At 45.8% G+C, this 19,926-nt stretch overlaps 1 protein-coding gene across 2 annotated transcripts in view; it reads right to left on the reverse strand.

Annotated features, from left to right (window-relative positions):
- Window positions 1-932: 932 nt before the first annotated feature.
- Window positions 933-19,926, reverse strand: part of VGLL4 (vestigial like family member 4) — a 77,477-nt gene continuing 58,483 nt past the window's right edge. For both annotated transcript variants that reach the window (XM_066326942.1, XM_066326941.1), the window contains 3 exons: window positions 9,316-9,538; window positions 5,929-6,043; window positions 933-3,835 (listed from right to left, as the gene is read on the reverse strand). In XM_066326942.1, coding sequence (XP_066183039.1) covers window positions 3,564-3,835; window positions 5,929-6,043; window positions 9,316-9,538 — 610 coding nt within the window. In that variant the 3' untranslated portion in view covers window positions 933-3,563. The remainder of the gene's footprint in view (window positions 3,836-5,928; window positions 6,044-9,315; window positions 9,539-19,926) is intronic.

The raw sequence follows: 19,926 nt of genomic DNA on the forward strand, positions 1-19,926 counted from the left end.
TCAGGAAACGTGTGTCTGGGCTGGCAGAAACATCTGTGCCACTCAGAAAAAATGCATTTACCGTGCAGAAAATGCAGTTTGCTGAAGTTACTGACCTGGCAGCCAGCGACGTGCCCGGCCTGAGGTGTGGAGTCCCCAGATCCTTGGTGCAGGGACGTTTTCCCCTTTCCCTGAGGGGTCCCTGGTGCTGTCCTTGGCCTGCCTCCCACACACCCTCACAGCAGGATTTGGGCCTCTTTCCAGGGGGATTTAGCCAGGGATGTGTTTGAGATGTGCCAAACCAATCCTCCTGGAGTGTTCTCACGACATCTCCCTCGCCCCAGGTTTGCTGTGTCTGCAAACCCTTCAGGCCCTGCTGAGCCAACAGGGACTTGGGGGGTCGTTCCTTTTAGAGGCTTCTATTTTTCATTTTGGAGCCCCCTTTCTTGCCTGGTCCCTTGGGCTTTCTCAGACTCAGGTAACTGCAGGTGATTTGTAAGGATTAACCATCTGCAGTGCCACTGGAATGCTGCTCACCTGGAACAGAGGACAGTGGATGTCAACACTGGAAATGCAGCTGTTTTCACCAGGGAGGGATTCCTAGAAGGAACTGAGGGACAAACAAAACACCACAAATTTGGTCTTTTCATGAACAGCAATGCAGAACCAGCTGCTGTTTTCCAAACCAGTCCCTGCCCAGGTGAGTTCCAGCACGGCTGCTGGGGCAGGAACAGGATTTTTTATTGCTGTAAAGGATTTCTTGACAAACTCCTGTAGGGAAAACCTCCCTGAAGACCAGTCTGAGCCTGTGGCAGCCCCACCAGTGGGGTTATGGTCCTAAAAAAGGTAGGGATGCTTGGAAGGAAAGCAGGACGTGGCCAGAGGTTTGTTTCTGCCTCACACACACCAATCCCTCTCTCACCAGGCAGTACAGAGGCTTAGGAACACACCTGTGATTTAAGAGCACTTTATTGTTCTTTAAGGCTACTTTTAAGTACAAAAAAAAAAGATGGCCTGCCAAACCTTTTTTTTTTTTTTTTTTTTCCAGGTGAAACAAGGCCACAAAAGAATGGTATATTACAGATTTACAAACACAAGAGAGAATCTTTCAAACTGAACTGTAGATAACCTGGCTCTGTGAAGAAACTTCACCACGTCTCATGATGGTGAGTTCAGTTTAGTGTCCTTCCACCTCCCCCCAACCCTTTGGCTTTCGTGACATTGTTGTGTCCAGTCTCTGGTTTACTGGACGTAGCACATTAAATCTTTATTGCCCTCAAATCCATTTACCTATCTCAGATAAGTAAATGTAACCTTGTAAAACAGCTATTATTGAAAATATTAGCTTTAAAAACATTATCTTATTTGTGTTTACAAAGAAATAGAGGAGTCACATTTTCCACAGAGTCCATCTACAGTATTAGTATTGACTGTTATACTGCTCAGTAGCCTGTAGCAATAACAAACGAGTGGCTATTAATGCTAATGCAGTGTCCTCATAGAATAACTGTGTTCCTGCACTTTTTTACTGTATTACAGACAAATCTACAACAACGACGAAAAAAAAAAAAAGATCAACTTTTTTCTCCAAAAAAAAAAAAAAAAAAAAAAGAATGATTACAATAAAGGAAAGGGAAAAAATTAAATAGCTACATATCATTAACAAATTAATTGTTCCTCAAAAAATACCTACAAATTTCTCTGTACATTCTTTACGCACAGCGTAACGATGGTCTTAAAGTTACCTATATAAAAAAGTGTTCTTTTAACAATCTTCCTACAGAGAGTAGGGTACTGAATGCCAAAGCAAGGAAGCGTTGACTACCCAGTAAGATGGTAGTGAAATGTGTAAAACTGGGGGGCTTAGGTGGTGGGTTGGGGTTTTTTTGTGGGTTTTTCCATTTTTTTTAAAGAAAACTGAGCAGCCACCTTCTCACCAAGAGTTAAGAGCCAATCTCCCGATCTCTTTCTACCCTGCACCTTTTCCAAATTAAATAGCTTAACTTTAAAAAAAAAGGCAAAAAACAAACCAAAAAAAAGCATAAAATAAAAGCCACAATGGACCCAATACTGTAACATAGTCCATAATACATCACGTGGAGTTCCTCTTCCAACCAGTTCTCACTTTTTACCCTGAGCCCATCCTTTCAGGGAGCCCAGGGTAAAAACCAAACCCTGGCTGCAACTGTCCTGGGAAGATGGAATGTACTGGGGAGAGTAGTTACACTTAACAAGAAGAAGAGAAGCTCTTAGCACTAGCACAGCTGTGGTTTTTATGCCTGCCTCTACTGCCTAATTTCTAGTTAGTAGCTATTAATATAGCAAATGATAATAAATGCAGTAATACCTGGATAAAATCTACTGGAGGAATGTATGCTGCGACTTGGCGTAGGCTGATGGATAAAGGCTTAAAAAATTTTTTTAAAATAAAACAAAAGAAACAAACTGAAAGCTCGTCTTTCACAAACTGTAACAATCTGTTGTCCAGCCAAGATCTGTAAGGGTAGCAGTTCCTGCAGCTAGTTCAGGGTGGATTACACAGACTGGGGTTTGGGAAGCAGATCCCTGTGAAGCAGCAGTGCTGCACGAGGCCTGTCCTGAGCTGCCCTCGCTGCTGCTGCCGCCACTAAAGTGAATAGCAAATACAAATATCATAGAGTACAACTGTACCAGCAGTAAGTATATCTAGGGTTGTTACTGACAAAAATAAACTAATTCTGAAGAGAAGCTAATAAGTATTATGATTCTTACTGTCTATACATTAATAGATACCAGCTATTTTTCATAAAACATGCATCGTTAAGCACTATGGAACCCTCCAACCTCAGCTCTAGTCTAACAAACTGCAGTGTTTAGGAAAAAATGCCCGTGTTCTGTAAATTATGCAGTCCAGTTGCAAGCACTAAGCACCTGAAATCTAAAGAGAGAAAGACCTATAACCTGTATGAGACTTCCCCTTCCGAAGCTGTTTTGCTCTAAGAAAAATCAAACTGATAGAAATGTCATCCTTAAACCCTTTTTTCAGCAGTTTGCCCTCAAAATATTAGCCTCTTCCAGAAAGTTGCTGTGCAACTTCAGTCCTCCTCCAATAGTGCAAATCATACATGACAGTTCTTTTCAAGTATATACATACAAAATTACTTCACAGAGGGAAAAAACAAAACAAAACAAAAAAAAGGCAATGTAAGCAAACCAGACAAATTCTAGTCGTGAGAAGCTAAGAAAAGCAAAAAATAGCACTTGGGTCAACCAACTAAGTGTAATGGCTTTTGTGGATTAGCGTGCATTATTTTTTTAAGGGGCAGCAGATTTGCATCAGAGGTTTCTTTGGTAATTGAGGCAGGAATAAAAAAGGATGCTACATCATATGAATCTTTATGAAATAGTTCCTGCTATCGTCTTTAAGGGCACCCTTTGACAAAAAAAAAAAAAAAGAAACAAAACGAACAAACGAAGCGAGTACACAAAAAACAACCACGTGTTGAAAACTATCCTCCCCTCGCCCAGCACTACTGAAAGCACTTGTTCCAAAAGCTCAGTCAAACCATGCACACCCCCGGAGCGGAGCGGGAAGGGCGCTGTCCTCAGGAGACCACGGAGGGCGAGTGGTTGTGGTTGACCATGTGGGAGGAAGGGGACGAGGCCTGGCCCCGCCGCGACGCCGGCTCGGGGCTGCTGCCCACGGCGTCCTTGGCAGCCTTGATCTGCAGCCACGTGTCCCCCAGAGCTTTGGCAAAGTGATCATCCACCGAGCCCGTGATGGACACCGAGTTCGCCACCGGCTCGGGCTCCTTGTAGTTCTTGCCCAGGCTCCTGCGGAAGTGCTCCTCCACCACCGGGTCACACGCAGTGGTGGCTGCGGGGACAGCACAGGGCAGTCAGCACCTCAGCCCAGCCTGCTGCCTGCCCTGCAGTCACCCTCTTTGCCCCCAGGGAATCTTGGGATGGCTTGGCTTGGAAGGACCTTAAAGCTCATCCCGTTTATTCCAACCCCTGCCATGGGCGGGGACGCCTCCCATTAGCCCCGTCCAGCTTGACCATGGGCACCTCCAGGGGCCTCCCCGCCCTCCCAGGGAGGAATTCCTTCCCAATATCCCATCCAGCCCTGCCCTCTGAGGCACAGGAAGCCATTCCCCCATGCCTTGTCACCCCAGGCCCTTGTCCCAAGTCTCTCTCCAGCTCTCCTGGAGCTCTTTCAGGAACTGGAGAGGGCTCTAAGTTCTCCCCTTCTCCTCTGCAGGCTGAACACACCCCCATTTCTCCCAGCCTGTCTCCAGAGCAGAGGGATTCCAGCCCCCAAAGCATCTCCCCTGCAGCTTAATGCTCTGTCACTGCAAGTCCCTGTCACAAGGATGGCCTCCCTCACACCCTTACAGACCCTGGAGTGAAAGGGGTGAACAAGAAGGTGGGAAGGAAGGAGTTAAAATGAAAAGAAAAACCCAACTGGAATTGTGACCTGGAACAGGTGAGCATTTAGATCTAATTGTGTTTCTCCCTCAGGCAACTAACAACAGCTCCAGCTTCAATTCTGTGGAAACCTTCTCCCAAAACAATCACACAGAACTTATATTTAGGCTTAAATGGAATTAATGATGTAAAGAGTTGTTTAAAATCAGCTCCCAAGCCTGCTGATAGCAGTCAGGTGTGAGGAGGCCTCATCCTAAACTGCAGCATGCCAAAAGCTGAGCTCAGGCTTTCAGCTTACTCCACACACTTGTGCTGGGAGCAGTCGGGACTAAATTAATCAGCACTGCAGTAAGTGCTGTAAGACTACTACAAGAGCCTCAAAAGACAGATTTTGAACAAGAACTGTAGTAATTCCTCAGACTAAATATAAAAGCACTGCAGTTTTACAATTTACAATCAGTATTTGTCTGTCTTAGTAAGAATTGTCTTTCCAAAAATACTTGGAATTGCTGGGATCCATGGCACCACCTGACTGATCCTAAAATAAACATGAGGGTCATGCACAGACACCTCTTCACCTGACCAGAGATAAATCTTTTTTGGAAACATCCAGCCCTGTTCCCATGCCCACTGGGGCAGCTCTCCTGGGACCAGTAGCACCAGTTTGTGAGAAAACTTGTCACATCTGAGATTCCCAATGATTGATTTCTCCAAGAGTCAAAGGGTCTCCTTCAGCTCCCAATTCCTGTTATCAACAGTATACTGAGCTTTCTAAAAATTAAAAAAAAACCCTATTAATAATAAAATACTAATAATGACCCTGCTGTGGGCTTTAGGTCATGCTGGTACTGTTCCATGGACACATCCTGGCTGCTGGAGCCCCACTGCCCAGAGCTTCTGGCAATGCTGCGAGTTCCAGCTCTGCCCCAGCAGGTAAAGGACTGGCAAGGAAATGGCTGAGCTCCCCCTGTGCTCCCTGTGCAGTGAGAGTGAACAGAAAGGGCCCAGCTTTCCCAGCAACGACTGCCTGAGCAGATTTCATGAGCACTATACTAACTGCACAGAAGGCAGAAAGCTAAAGCTCCCTGCTTGGGTTGCTGTAGCAACTGCCCTGCAAAGGTTTTTGTGTTATCCACGCAGAGCAGTGTGGAGGGTAGAGGCTTTGGAAGGGTATTTGTGGCTGCAAGAAAGATTTCTGCCACTGCAGCTGAATCACAAAAGTCTCCTGGCTATTGAGAGAGCAGGGGAAACTCCTAAAATAAGAGCTCAGGGTGATCTGCTGGGCCTGCCTGCTGTTTGTCAGCTGGACTAAAATAAACACAATGACTTATCTGTCTGTGTGGGGGGCTTGTTTGCTGTGGGGTTTTTCAATCAGCTTTTCAAGACAAGAAGAAAGAACACCTCTGTCCCCCTGGTGGTACACCACCTTCTGCTGTGGCACAGGAGACAAAGGGGTGCCCACTGTTCACCCCCTTTTCCCCTGTCCCTGTGGAGAGGCTGGGCTGTGGTGGGGGCCAGGGAGGGCAGTGTGGGGGCACTTACAGCTGGAGGGTCTCCTGTAGGCAGCCCCGGAGCAGGCGCTGTGGGCGATGGGGCAGTGGGACAGGTTGCAGTTGCGGTTGTTGGCAGAAGCACAGGTGATCACAGAGGGACGGTTCTGCAGGGGACACAAGCACAGGGCCACGCTCAGCACCAGCATTAAACCCACTCCAGATTAACCCCCAAATACTCGGCTGTTTCTCCGGCTAAAAATGAAAATCCACAGCGGTTCTGATGTAAGCGAACAGCAAAAGGGGCAGTGTGAAAACAAATCTTAAATGTGATTTTATCCTGCTTGTTGTAACTTCACAGCCCCAGCAATTAAACCCGTAACTGACCCAATTCATATTAAACTCCCAAATATTCAGCTGTTTCTTTGGCTAAAAATAACAATCCACACTACATCTCCACAGAGGTTCAAGTTATTTCAGTGAACAGAAAAAGGGCAGTGTGAAAGCAAATCTTAAAAGTGATTTTACACTGCTTGTGTCATCTTTGCTGAGTTCCATAGGCAGCACTAAATGCCAACACATTAAATGTTTGTTTCATTCTGTGGCCACATACAGAAGGGGTTTGCAGATTTTCCAGGTATTTGTTGTCCTGGTGTTATAGTTTTTGTTCAGGTGTTGAGTTTTCCTAGCCCAACCTCTGTATTCCACAGTGCATCCTAATCCCATGGGTCGTACAATAAATACAAGGAACTCTGAGCCAGTCTAGAGCACAAATCTTTTCCTGCTGGAATTCACCTGCCTTTTCAGCAGGTGAATTAACTTATACTTCATACTTAATTAACACCACATGCAAATTCCCCGAAATGTCTATTCACAGCTCCATTACATCAGAACTCCACCACTTATACTTTAGATGTCTTTTCAGAGTTTTTTACTATGGAAATTTACACAGGGCCCTGGGAAAAGAAATGTCCCAGTTGCTCCAGGTGGCTGAAGGGAAATAACACAGGTATTGGAATAAATTCCACATATTTGATGATGCAAAGGGTCCATTATACTCAACGCAAATTAAGCAGTAAGTGTTCAAGAGATTAACAGGACTGATGTAATTTAATTTCTTGACCATTTTACAAAATTTTTACCGACAAAAAAATCACCCCAATACAAGGTCAGTGGGAAAGGAGGGAATTTCCCTTCTTTGGTGCTACTTCAGGCAAAGTAAGAACAAGGCCAGTGAAGTAAAAGAGCTGAGCTTTCCAGGGAAGTTCAACACAATTTTTGCCAGGACAAAACAGCAATGGGGTCATTTACATCTTACTGCACTGGCAGCAAAGTAAAACAAGTAAATAAAGAAAACCAGAAGAATGGTTTGATTTTTGTGTAAGCAGTTCACATGTGAGAGTAATTATTTTCCATATGGGTCAGGATTTTGTGCCTCTCTGAAGTGGTTTTTGAGAAAGGCTTGTATTTAATTCTCTTCAGAAGAGTATTTTGGACATGCAGGAGGTGGAAAGTAGAGACAGGTAACAGTACCTCAGAAATTCACCTGGCAACACCCTAAAGAACCCAATAAGGCACCTTGCAGAATCCTCTGCTATGGTTCTGTGTGCACAGAATATAGAAACTTGTATAAAAATATTGAGATATAAACTGAGAACTTAGTACCAATCACTAACTACAACAGCTGAATAACCCCATCCTGCTGCAAATAAAGTATTTTTCTCCTACCTGTTTTATTAGAAACAGAGTAAGATGAAATTTCATTCAACATGTTAAGGTTAAAAAAACCCCAACCCTAAAACAAGGCATCATCAAACTAGGATTTCTTTTTTTCAGTACACTTTTTGTTTTGTATGATTTCTACCCTTGAGGCCTCAAGATGCTATTTTCCCGAGAAAAATGGTTGTAATCTGGTTCAAAATATCCAAGAGAGCAGAAGGGAGGGATCCAGGGAAAGAAGAGCTTGGGTATATGGGCCAGTTTAATTTCTCAGTGCTGCAGCTCATCACAGCTCAGTTCTTTTGCTTCGTCTCTCCACTTATAGGAGGGATAAAAGTGAGTCTGACACATGAGAAAACTGTTCTTGCCTACAGAAATGGCTCAGCTCAGCACTTCTGCAGCAAAACAAATGCCATGTGCAAGATGGCAAACCAACAAAAAAACCTGAACAACCACTCCAGCACATGGAAATCAGGCATAAAATAATCAAAAGTAATGACTTGGCTTTAGGAAAAGGGAATGAGTGATACAACATTGCTCTGAGCAACACAGCAAATGCTTTTGGCTGGCTGAAAGAACTAAGATCAGTCAAATTTTCCCTTCTGTGTTGTATCCCTTCTTGAGGGTGGAGAAAGCTGGGACAGAGGGGAGGGGAGCACACAGGGAGCACCAGGAGGGGCACAGGGGATGCCCCCAGACACTGCCTGGAAGGTGCTGGGACCTGCCTGACCCACACTGAATTCCCAGGTAAAACACATGTATTCCCAAATAAAACCCACACATTCCTAAATAAAAACTTATGCGTTCCCAAATAAAACCTCACACATTCCCAAATAGAACTTCACACATTCCCAAATAAAAACTCACACATTCCCATATCCAATACATACATTCCCAAATACAACCCATGCATTCCTATATACAACACACACATTCCCAAACACAACACACACATTCCCATATACAACCCATGCATTCCTATATACAACCCATGCATTCCCAAGCTTGGGAACGTCCCAACGAGTATCACAGCCAGCTGTGACATGCAGAGTGCATTCTAAAGCCCATCCTGCCCCAGGAGCAGCCTGTTCTCCCTGCTGCAGCTCCTGCAGGCTGTGTGTGCAGCCAGGAGCCCTCCCTGTACCCCACTGCAGCTCCTGCAGGCTGTGTGTGCAGCCAGGAGCCCTGGCTGTGCCCCAGGCAGCTCCTGCAGGCTGTGTGTGCAGCCAGGAGCCCTCCCTGTGCCTCACTGCAGCTCCTGCAGGCTGTGTGTGCAGCCAGGAGCCCTCCCTGTGCCCCAGGCAGCTCCTGCAGGCTGTGTGTGCAGCCAGGAGCCCTCCCTGTGCCCCAGGCAGCTCCTGCAGGCTGTGTGTGCAGCCAGGAGCCCTCCCTGTGCCCCACTGCAGCTCCTGCAGGCTGTGTGTGCAGCCAGGAGCCCTGGCTGTGCCTCACTGCAGCTCCTGCAGCCTGTGTGTGCAGCCAGGAGCCCTCCCTGTGCCCCAGGCAGCTCCTGCAGCCTGTGTGTGCAGCCAGGAGCCCTGGCTGTGCCCCAGGCAGCTCCTGCAGGCTGTGTGTGCAGCCAGGAGCCCTGGCTGTGCCCCAGGCAGCTCCTGCAGGCTGTGTGTGCAGCCAGGAGCCCTGGCTGTGCCCCAGGCAGCTCCTGCAGGCTGTGTGTGCAGCCAGGAGCCCTGGCTGTGCCCCAGGCAGGATGAGCCCGTACCTGCTGGCGCTCCACGCTGCTCAGGCTGGGGGAGATGCCCACTGTCCTGGCTGCATCCACGCTGTTTTTGGTCAGTGCTAGGGGCTGCTCCATGCTCAGGCTGGGGATGGAGGCGTACATGTGGTTGGCGTGGAGGCTCATGGTGGGGGCAGCCGCCCGCTCGATGGGGCTGCGGCTCCGCTCCCGGTGCTCCTTCCGGTAATCCCCGTTGGCAGTCTTGGTTCTGGCAGGGAGGGGAACAGGCAGAAAAGGGATTAGTATGGTTCCAGGCTGTCCTGAGTCTCTGTGAGGTGGAATCCCCCACTGGGATACCCCAGGAGAAGCCAACCCCCCCACACACATCTGCCAGCATTTCTCCTCAGCCTAGAATTTCTTCGGATGCTCATCCAGATGCACCAAGAAACAACTTTTTTAAACATCAGACTCCTCCTCTTTACCATACCACTAATGCCACTCCATCGAACACTGCAATGTTCTCCAGCCATCACTGAGGCCCGAGGAAAGTTTTTTACTGAAAAGACATGGCTGATATCAGCATAAATGCAGGGAGTCAAAGCAGGAAGCAATTTTTTCAGAGGAGAAAATGAATGAAAAGCGAACCACACTGCACTTATCACACAATCATTTAACAACTGCTCTTTCAAAAGAATGATTTCCAGCTACTCCTGAACAGTAAATCCCTGTAGATGTGCTCACATAATGAGCCCATCATGTCCTGCAATGAAAAGAAAGCTGGGTTTGTCTGTGGATGAGGGATTTCAATTTCCATACTGCAACAGAACTGTCATTAAAAGCAAACCAGTGTCTGAAGGGAAAAGCACCTCCCTGATCACCAGTGAACATGGGCATCCCCAGCAGCCTGAAGTCAGCAGTGCTGGAAGAGCTCACATGCTGCAGTGGGGAACAGCAAATTCCAGCTGCAAAAGCACTAGAGGAGACCACTGGCTCTATGGAAAATAAAAATGACAGCTTGTCTTTGGACTGTTCTTGAGTACCAGTGAAACACCCTCTGTGTCCTGTCTGCAAGAGTGTGAAATTCAAGGTGGTTTCCCCCCCATTTTTAAAGCCTAGCATGGCAAATTAATATGCAGGAACAATCTTTAAAAATGCTCCGATGAGAGGCAGAGGCAGAAAAGGAGCAATATTCAATGGTGAAGTAAATTACAAGTCCAAAAAGTTACTGCTTATTTCAGTGTCTGACAAAGTCTCTCCACAAGCAAGGCTGAGGGGGAAAAAGTTCTGCCAATAGAGGGAAATAAGGAGCCCCTAAAACACCCACACGGGGTGTGGAGATATCCCATGGGGATCCTGCCCAGTCCTAAATCCTTCAGCCTCAACACCCCGTGGTCACGATTGCAGGCTTTGAACTACAAACTTCTTAAAGTGCCTTTTCTTCACAGGCTCTTTTTGTTTCCTTTCAACGTCAAATCCAATGGCTTGGATCGCTCTAGCCCTGACTCTTGAATGAGGGGAGAAACAAAGCTATTGCTCCCCTCTCATCATCCTCATGCCACTCCCAAGTTCACCTCCTTCAGCAACCTTCAATTCCAGTTATACTTTCCTCAAATAAAACCTGTATCTTTGTCATCTTTGTGCCCCTGTCAGGTAAGAGCTGAAAGTCCCCTCCTCTCTGGAGATGAGGATCCAGATCTCTGCTGCATCCAGGAACAGCATCTTGGCTGAACTACTCACAATTCCTCAGTGCAATTCCTCAGCTTGCTCAAGAGCCACTTGGCTGGAGAGAAATTATTGCTGCTGAACCCAGTATCAGCTCATTTTTCATGGTAGAAGTTGGGTTAACACGATGCCAGGCAACCAGTGACTTGGGAAGCTCAGGACACAGGGACTCTGTGCCAAACTCCCCTGGCAGCCTGGCGAGGGAAGAGCCAAGAGCACAACAATACAATCTGTAACCCTTTGCATCCCCTTGGCCCTTCTCACTAATTACAAATTAGCAGCTGCAGATTAGGAGAATCCACCGTAAAATCCAAGCCTGGAGGTTTCACAGCTGGTCCTGTGTGTTGTCTCCAGCCCATTCTCCAGGCTGGATTTGACCACAGCTCACAATTCCCCAGGAATCACTGTCCCAGCACAATTCCAGGAGAATTCAGGATTCAGACTAGTTTGGAACTGCAGCGCTCTGAGCTAATAATGACTGATGCAAATGTGAGTTATGGCAGCACAAGAGGCTCTGTATTTAACACACAGTAGCTCCTCTTGGATTACAGCATGGAAATGATCCCACCCCAGCCCTGGGCAAGCAGGCAGGAACCTCACACACAGCCTGGACAAAGCCTGGGATATCCTGGGAAACAGCAACACCAAAAACCACGGCTACACTCACTGCTCAGCAAATGCCCCTTCTTGGTGCTGCAGGGCAGAACTTCTGGTGGCTGCAAGCCAAATTCTCACTTTTCAACTAAATATTAGCTGGGCTACTACAATTAAAATGACAATTTGGAAGCTGCAAACACACCAGCAGCTCCAGGAGATTCCCACTTTTCACTGCCTCAAAGGAAAACAGGATCTCTACTCAGAATTCATCTGTTTTGTTTTAGTAAGCACAAGCTGATTTTCAAACTAAAACTTTGTTTGCTCCCCAAAAAATGCTTATGAAATGAAATAAAATATGTACCTACTACACCAGTTGCTTGGGGTTTTTTTTGTCTTAGAACTCCCTTTTCAACAACTTAGTGTTCCACTTACTGGGGGTGGGGCTGTCAAGTGACCACTGATGAACAAACTTACTGAAATTCCCAAGCAAAATAAATTTTCCATTTTACACAACAGCGCTTATTTCACTCATCCTCACTTTAAATGAAACAGCCCTAAATATTGTTGAACGGGCAGTTTTTCTGCCAAAAAAACCCACATGACCAACAACAACAACAACAACAAAACCCAAACAAAAACCCAATCCTAACAAAAATTGTCACACAGAAAAACCCATCAAAAATTTTCCCTGATGACTTTTGGAAGAAGGGACAAGAAAATTGGGCAGTGGGATCAATCTGTGTCCAAGAACAAGCCCAGCAGGCAGACCTTCCCTAAAGACACCTAAAATTATTGAGTTATCTCAGCAATCTCAGCAAACCACACCCCAGGGCCTTTCTGGAGGCAAATAATTCCCTCTTCCTAAATTAGAACAACTCCTCTTCCGGGCAGGGAACTGGTTCTAATCCACTCCCTAAAAATCCTCTCCTCAAATTCATCCACCTTCAATTCCCACAGTCTCTGGAAAAAATGAAAAACACCTGAAATTTCTACTTCCACATCAGATAATATTTCTTCTGGAAATGTTCCAGTGCTGTGTAGGACAGTACCAGGAAAGCTCTGCCCTCGTGAAAATACAGCAGCATTTGTGAGTCCCTCCTGCTCACACATAAATAGCAAACCCTACAGATCTGTCAGACAATTGTAAGATTATTTATAGGACAGTCATCAATTTCATGTTATTAAGTAATTTATCATTTAGAACGTCACTTAAAAATAACTTTCTATGGCAAGTTTGTTGTTGTTATCATGATGATGATGGTTCTTGTTTTGCTGTTAAAGACTTTATCTGAAGGGGCAATCAGAAGAGAAATGTGTGAAAATAACTGTATTTCACTGAAGTCCACGAGCTCCAACACTCCACACACTCTGGACAAGTTCAGTGACGCATCCCTCGAGTCAAACGTAAGGGCCCAAAATCACAAAGAAGGATTTCTGACCAAGCTTGAAAAAGAACTTCAAAAATATATACCACAAACAAATCCAGCTGTCCAAACAGCTCTGCCATCCCTGGACTCCAGTCTGTCTTAAAAATCAACATATTTTACCAACCTCGAGGCCATGAGCACTGGGGAGACGCCAGTGCTGAAAACGCAGCAATTCCCATGGGTGAGGCCAGAGCAGAGGCAGGGACCCAGCCCACCACGGCCATTCCCTGCTAACACAGCTCCTTCCAGCTTTCTTTTAGCAGAATTACACACGACCCCCAAGCTCCAGTGAATTTCTGCAGCCCTCCAAACCCAGCCTCGGCTCTCCAGGCGCTCCCCAGCGAAGCCGAGCACTCACCAGGCACCAGGCGCTGGGCTGGCTGTCCCCAAAGCCACCCCCATGCCGCTGTCCCAGCCGCGCTCCGGGCAGCTCCAGGGGCAGAAATGACAATTCACTCGCTGTTCCCAGCAGCAGCGCCTTTCCCCGAGGCCGATGCTGCTGGCTGGCACCGCCAGGGGGAATTCACAGCAACAGGCGGCCTCTGCCAGCTGCTGGCTGCAGGAAAAGGGGGAAAAGAGGCCCCCGAAGGGGCCAGCGCTGCCTGCGCTCACTTGCAGCCTGCAGAGCCCGCAGGAACGCTGCCAAAAGCATTACTGTACCTCCAAGGCAAGGAATCACAGACGCTTCTCACTCCCTTTGGCAGCAGCCGAGCGCTGGCTTGAAATGGAAGCTCCAGAGGAGAGTTTCACTCGCACAAAGAACAACCAGCCCCTTCTCTCCGCGCAAACACAATGCGTTGCTGAAGAGCAAACTTTATTTCTGCAGCCTAATTCTGGTATGGTTTGGATATTTTCAGCGTCTCTGTATTTGTTTTCTGAACATCTTATAGTGCCTTTATTCACTAAGTGTGAAAGAGGGCAGCTGCTCCTGTTAAAGGCTTTCTAACCCACTGACACCGAGTATCTGCTCCACAAGATGAGCAGCATTTCCTGCAAAAGGCTCCACTTGCACACATGAGTTCTGTTACTGTGAGGTGGGAAAACTACAGTGTAAAGTGGTATTTCAAAATAAGGGTATATACATCCAGAGGGAAAAAAATTCTTAAGAGTTCCTTATTCAGAATATTTAAGCAATACAAATTCACTAAAAAAACCCCCAAACCAACAAACAAAAAAACCCAAACAAAACCCCCAATAAAACCTGAAAGCAGCAGCAATTTGCTGTGAGCGTCAGCCAATTATATCAAGTGTTCAGAACATGCAAAAATACTTCAAGCAGCCAATGCCTTCTTGAATGACTGTCATGTAAATACATAATGCCATTCCACCCCACTTTATCAGCTTTGTGCTTCCCAATTCCTTTGAGCAGCCTTTTCCTTTTCTGGCTCAGTACTCCCCCCCAAAACTCCCAGAGATCCTTGTGTTCTGCAGGCATCACTCCTGCCACAGAACCAGATATGCTGTCCTGAGAAACACAATGAATAGCCTTCCCTCAAGGGAAAGACACTGAAGTCTAAACCACTGAACAAACACTAAAAAGAAATGGGATAATCTCACACATAAACAAACACAAGGCAGACTTTCTATATTTATCCTCACCAAAAGAGGATTTTCAGAGATAAACCTTGGACCGGACAGTTACTTGCAAATAGAATCGACCAGGAGAACAGATTTCACAGCAGAAGAAAGAAATCAGTAATAAGCTGTGAAATGCACAAAGGAGTGTCCCATTGCAGCCTGCACCAAGCACAAATATTTAGATACAGATGAATTTCCCTTCCTGAAGCCTTCATATTCACAAGTATGAGAGAATGCAAGAGAACTGTATGATGTAAGACCTCAGTCCCAAGCCAAAGCCACAAAACTGAAATCTAAATCTAATGTACAGTAAAAAATCAATTAACACAATCTCAGATCCTACTCGTTTTTCTCACAGGATTTTTTTTAATGTTTGATCATCTTTGCTCCAACACTCACAGGATGGTTTTAGAAGGCAGCACTGGCTGCTTTATAAGGGATTTATTAAATTACAACTTCTGTCACTGCTAGAACATGTGTACAAACACAATGCAGAAACAATGGCAAAGTTACCTCGCTGCAACAGGTACAAACTGCAGGTTACAACTTTTTTGAAAAAGGGGAAGAAAATGGTTCACTAATCTCTCTGTTCTGCACTGCTGCTGCCTTGCTCAGCTCCAAATATATTCCAACTCCAAACCAACTCCTATGTTTAGGTTCTCTTTTGTCTGGCACACTTGATGATCTCATTCTAAATTTCCATTGTTTTTTGAAGAGCCTTTATGTGAAGCAATTCCTGAGACACAAACAACAAAAATTTAACTTAAACTAAATACCCATAAACTTGTGAACTGATGTCATTAATTCTGCTGAGGTAGTTTTACATAATTTAGTGTGTAAAGAAAATTTTAAAAACCACGAATGGCTCAAAAAGTGGAGCTGGAACAAGAGAAAGCTCCAGATTTCAGTGTTACCACAACAACAAGTGTCTAGGTATAAACGAATATTGCAGCAATCACAAAAGGTTTCCTAAAATGCACAGTGATTTCTGGAGAACAAACATAATCCTTTCCTACATCTTCAAGGTTTTGTTTAACTCTCACTGGGTAGGAACCAGCAGTTGAGCTCCCATCAGATCCAACTTACTTACTTTTCAAGGATTGAGGACAAAAAGGTTTTGGCCCATCAGTCCAAGAGGAGAAACCTTTTAATCCTCTAATCTGCACCAGGGCATCTCTGGCTTCCTTGTCCCATCTCCTGCCTAGGAGCAGTTCTTGGAAAGGAGACAGGACAAGTGACCAATTCTCTGGGATTTATCTGATTCAGCCACCTCTCCGTGACTCTCTGTGCAAAGAGCAACAGTAGCTCCAGCTGCCTCTGGAAAATCCTGCACCACACACTAGAAAAATGCAGCATGGAAGAATTATTTTTGCCAGCTGGGAAGAGCAAATGACAGAAGACTGGGAAGTGAGTGTTTGGGAAGCTGAGAAGGGCCCTGCAGAGGATGTGGTCTGTCCTTGGGAGATGCTGCTGCTGCACTTTGGAGAGCATTTGTTTGGATGGCACTTTCTGCAAAACTGCAGAACTCAGACACATCAAACTGCCAGAAACTCCATCCTACGGCTGCCAGTCCAGCCCAGAACTCAGGCTTCATTTCCAGCTCCAAAGTGAACTCTGCAGAAGCCACCACAGTGCTTTTTGAGGTACCTGAGGCAGCGAAACAGAGCTGGAGAAGGAGAGGGAGTGGAGCAAGGCAGGATACTGGAGGCACTGGGATGAACAGGGAGGGATCCAGAACAGCAAATCACCGCAGGGAGGGAAACTCAAACTATCCTTGCAGAACTCTGAACTGCTTCAAGGGCTTAAGGCACTTTGGATGCTTGGAGGGGAGAACTTCCAGGACAGCAAATGATAAAAACATGAGGTAAAAGAGACACTCCAAATTTTGAACAAGCAGGAAGGAAAACCTGAGTGTAGGGAAAGAGCAGGAAGGCTTCAATGGAAACATCTCCAAGGCCACAGGGGTCAGAGGGACAGTCTGTGAAGGGATTCATTTGTGCCCACCCAAACACCTCTGGCACACATTTCCTCCTGCACTCTACCCATCCATCAGAAGAGTCATGTGCAGCTTTTTAAATTCCTTTTGAAGTCAAACTTGGCACACGCAATGAGCCTTTTATACCCAGTCACTGGAAAATACCATAAAAACTATTTATGATCACCCAGAGAACGCCCCAGGCCAGAGTCAGGGGAAAGGCTGCACATCAAATGCAGCAGGGGGTCATGTCCCAGGGCACCAGCATCAGCCAGGGCCACTCAGCACTGCCAGGACACTCCAGGTTCTGGGAAAACCTGCTGGTGTCCAAACTCAGTGCTGAAACCTGGCAGGAGGGTTAAAGAAAACAAAAAATGCCAGTTACGTTCTCTTAGAGGATTCACTGAATTGTTCCTTACAATATTTTTTACTTTTTTTATTTGGAAAAAATACTTTTGATCATCACTCAATGCTTGTCATGGAACTGTTTTTGTAAAAGATAGTACCAGCTTCAATCAAGCTGTGAACCCCAAATTCTCACAAGTCTGTGGGGTTGTCCCTAGTTCCACCACCTAAAAAACTGCATCAGGCTGAATTTTACAGCACAGGAGCAGATTAATAATTTTCTTCCAACAGATGACAGGGGAAGTAAAAGATATCAACAGCACGAGCATGACCAGGTTATTTGGTAAGAGCTTTAACAACACAAACCTTCTCTGAAAAGAAGGTCACAGTGCTGGAATTAACTGTGCCAAATCATCAGGACAAAATGGGGCTGCACAGCCTTCCCTTCCAGCTTCACTGGGTCTAATGAGAAACAAGGAAAAGGGTGTGGGATCCTTAAAACTTACAAATTACGGTCTCTATCCCTCAGATACACACTGTAACATTAGCTGAGGTGAAGCAGGAAAAGCTGAGAAATGACAATAATTCACTTCCAGACATTTCAAAAATTCTCAAAAAAAAAAACCACCCCAGGCTCCTTAGGCCTTCAGACCAAGAGCAGTGTTTAAACAACTGGTTTTAAGAAATGAGACTTTTTTTCACAGGCTGTTTTAAAGAAGGAATAAACATTTCATTAAAAGTTTATTGAAACTGTTTGTAATTGCTAATAAAATCTGAATTACCGAAAACTCTAGAAGCACTATAAAAACAGTAACAGCTTCATTGTATATTGCACAACTATTCAGACCAATACAGTAAAATATTTCCTTGGAAAGCTGGTAAGCAAATGGACCCCAGCAGCAGCAGTGTTTGGAGGGCATTTCTGCAGCTCAGGCACCCCACACTGCAATCAACAGTCTCCTCTCAGAGAGGCTTCTGGTTTAGGGAAGACTTTATTAGAAAAGCAAATCACAAGCAAAAAAGTTTGGGCATTTTGCTAACTCCCTTTTGAAGGTATTGGTCTGTAAATTACAACAGTTACTGATTAAAAACATGACAAAGGTTTATGAAGCATCATTTGGGCAGCAGAACATCAATCATGTCAGTGGTGTCAGTCATGTCACCCATCCACATGGGATCCATCTCCATGGGATCCATCCACACCCAACAGCACCACAATTGGGGGTTCAATCCCTGAATGGGCTGTTCATTGAAGAGCTGGACTTACTGATCCTTGTGGCTCCTTTTCAGCTCAGAATATTCTGTGGGTCTGTAACCCACCCACAGTGGGACCAATCCATTTGGGGATTCATCCACACCAGGATCCATCTCTGCAGAACTCCCCCTGGGAAAGCCACCCCATCACTGGGATCAGACCCTCCAGACCCCAATGGCAGCAAAGCCCTTTCATTCCCCTCCTCTATCTTTGAGGATAAACCTTACACCAGGCCAGGCCCAGCCGTGCACACCCAGCCTTGGGGCACCCCACAAGCCCCAGCCCTGCAGCTCACAGATTCCCTGCATCCCTCAGCTTCCTCCCCCAGATGCCTGTTTGGGAATTCCAGCAGTCTGCCAGCACCTGGCAATGCTGCAGGAAGGAGTTAAACCTGCCAGGCTGTGCCTGCCATCCCACAGCATCAGCACCGCCAGCCTGGGGAACAAAACTACTGATTCAAGCAGAAATTAATGTAAGGTTTTATTCCAGACCTTACCCTCACACACTCATTGTCTATAGCAACCGTGTCCATAACATTCCCATTCTCAAGAGCACAGCTTTCTAGTAAAAGACACATCTGTCAAACTGCAGGAAACATCTGGGAAAATGGTGAAACAGAAAGAAGGGAGATTAAACCTTTGTTTCCATGGGATTGGATATACATCCAGAGTACGTTTGCAAAGGTTACTGCTTCTTGTCTTGTTTCTTTCTAAGGTCTCAGGCTTTTGGATTGGTGCTGAATTTCACCCCATGTAGATGTAGGTTGATTTACACGATGTAAAGTTTTGCTTTTACTCTGGGGCAAAAATCCAACACCAGGGCTCGAGGGACTCCCCATTCACTAGAGTTGGGCCCGATGAGCCTTGTGGGTCCTTCCCAGCTCAGAATATTCTGTGATTCTGGGGTTCCCATTCCATCTCTGAGAGCACAGGACCCCAGATGCCTTCCCTAAGTGGGTGATCAAACCCCTGTGCACAACAGAGAGGCAGCCTGGAGCCTTGCCACGTCATGGAAGGGTCATGCTCCTCCACTAAAGATGGCAAATGAAAGTGGAAAACATGGTATCAAAGCAGAAATCAGGAGCTAGCTAACAAACCCCTTCTGTTTTCAAGTGGAGGAGACACCTGAGCTAACATTGCCTGGTTTTTCAAGTACCTCAACATCTACCCCAATTTTGACAGATAGGTCTTTTTGTGAAGTACTGATAAGCTATCAATCAGATTGCTTTTAGCCCTGAAACTGCTCCTAACAAACCTTTCACATGTGCTTCAACTGAAAGGGACTGGAGTGCTTTCTGAAATTCCCCCTTGGCTAAGAACTGCAGAACTCTCTGTTAAATATTAACTCAGATATGATGGCTCTTTCAAGTCTGTCTCTGAAGGTTCAATTGAACACAAATTCTTGAAAACAATTTAATTTTGTGCAGTGTGTGATCTCCATTAAGAAATAAGAAAATGTCTCATTCACTCCATCATTCAAGCAACACAGACAAGAAAAGGAAAAAAAATAAATTAGGAAAAGCAGTTTGAAACCTGCTCTGTGATCCTTTGTTCACTTAATCAACAAGAGCCACATTGCCTCGGTTCCACTGGGGAGTTCAGCTCCAACAGGACTGCTTTGAGAGCCCCAGGTGAACCCCCAAATCCTTCAAGGACACATTTGTGCCGAGGACTGGATGAAGACACTTCGCTCAGCAGATGAGAGACGCTTTGGGTGTTCTCAACTCTGTGCTGGGGGTTTTTCCCCAATTCCAATTT

The sequence above is a fragment of the Sylvia atricapilla genome, chromosome 11, assembly GCF_009819655.1.
Source record: "Sylvia atricapilla isolate bSylAtr1 chromosome 11, bSylAtr1.pri, whole genome shotgun sequence".
Classification (NCBI taxonomy): domain Eukaryota; kingdom Metazoa; phylum Chordata; class Aves; order Passeriformes; family Sylviidae; genus Sylvia; species Sylvia atricapilla.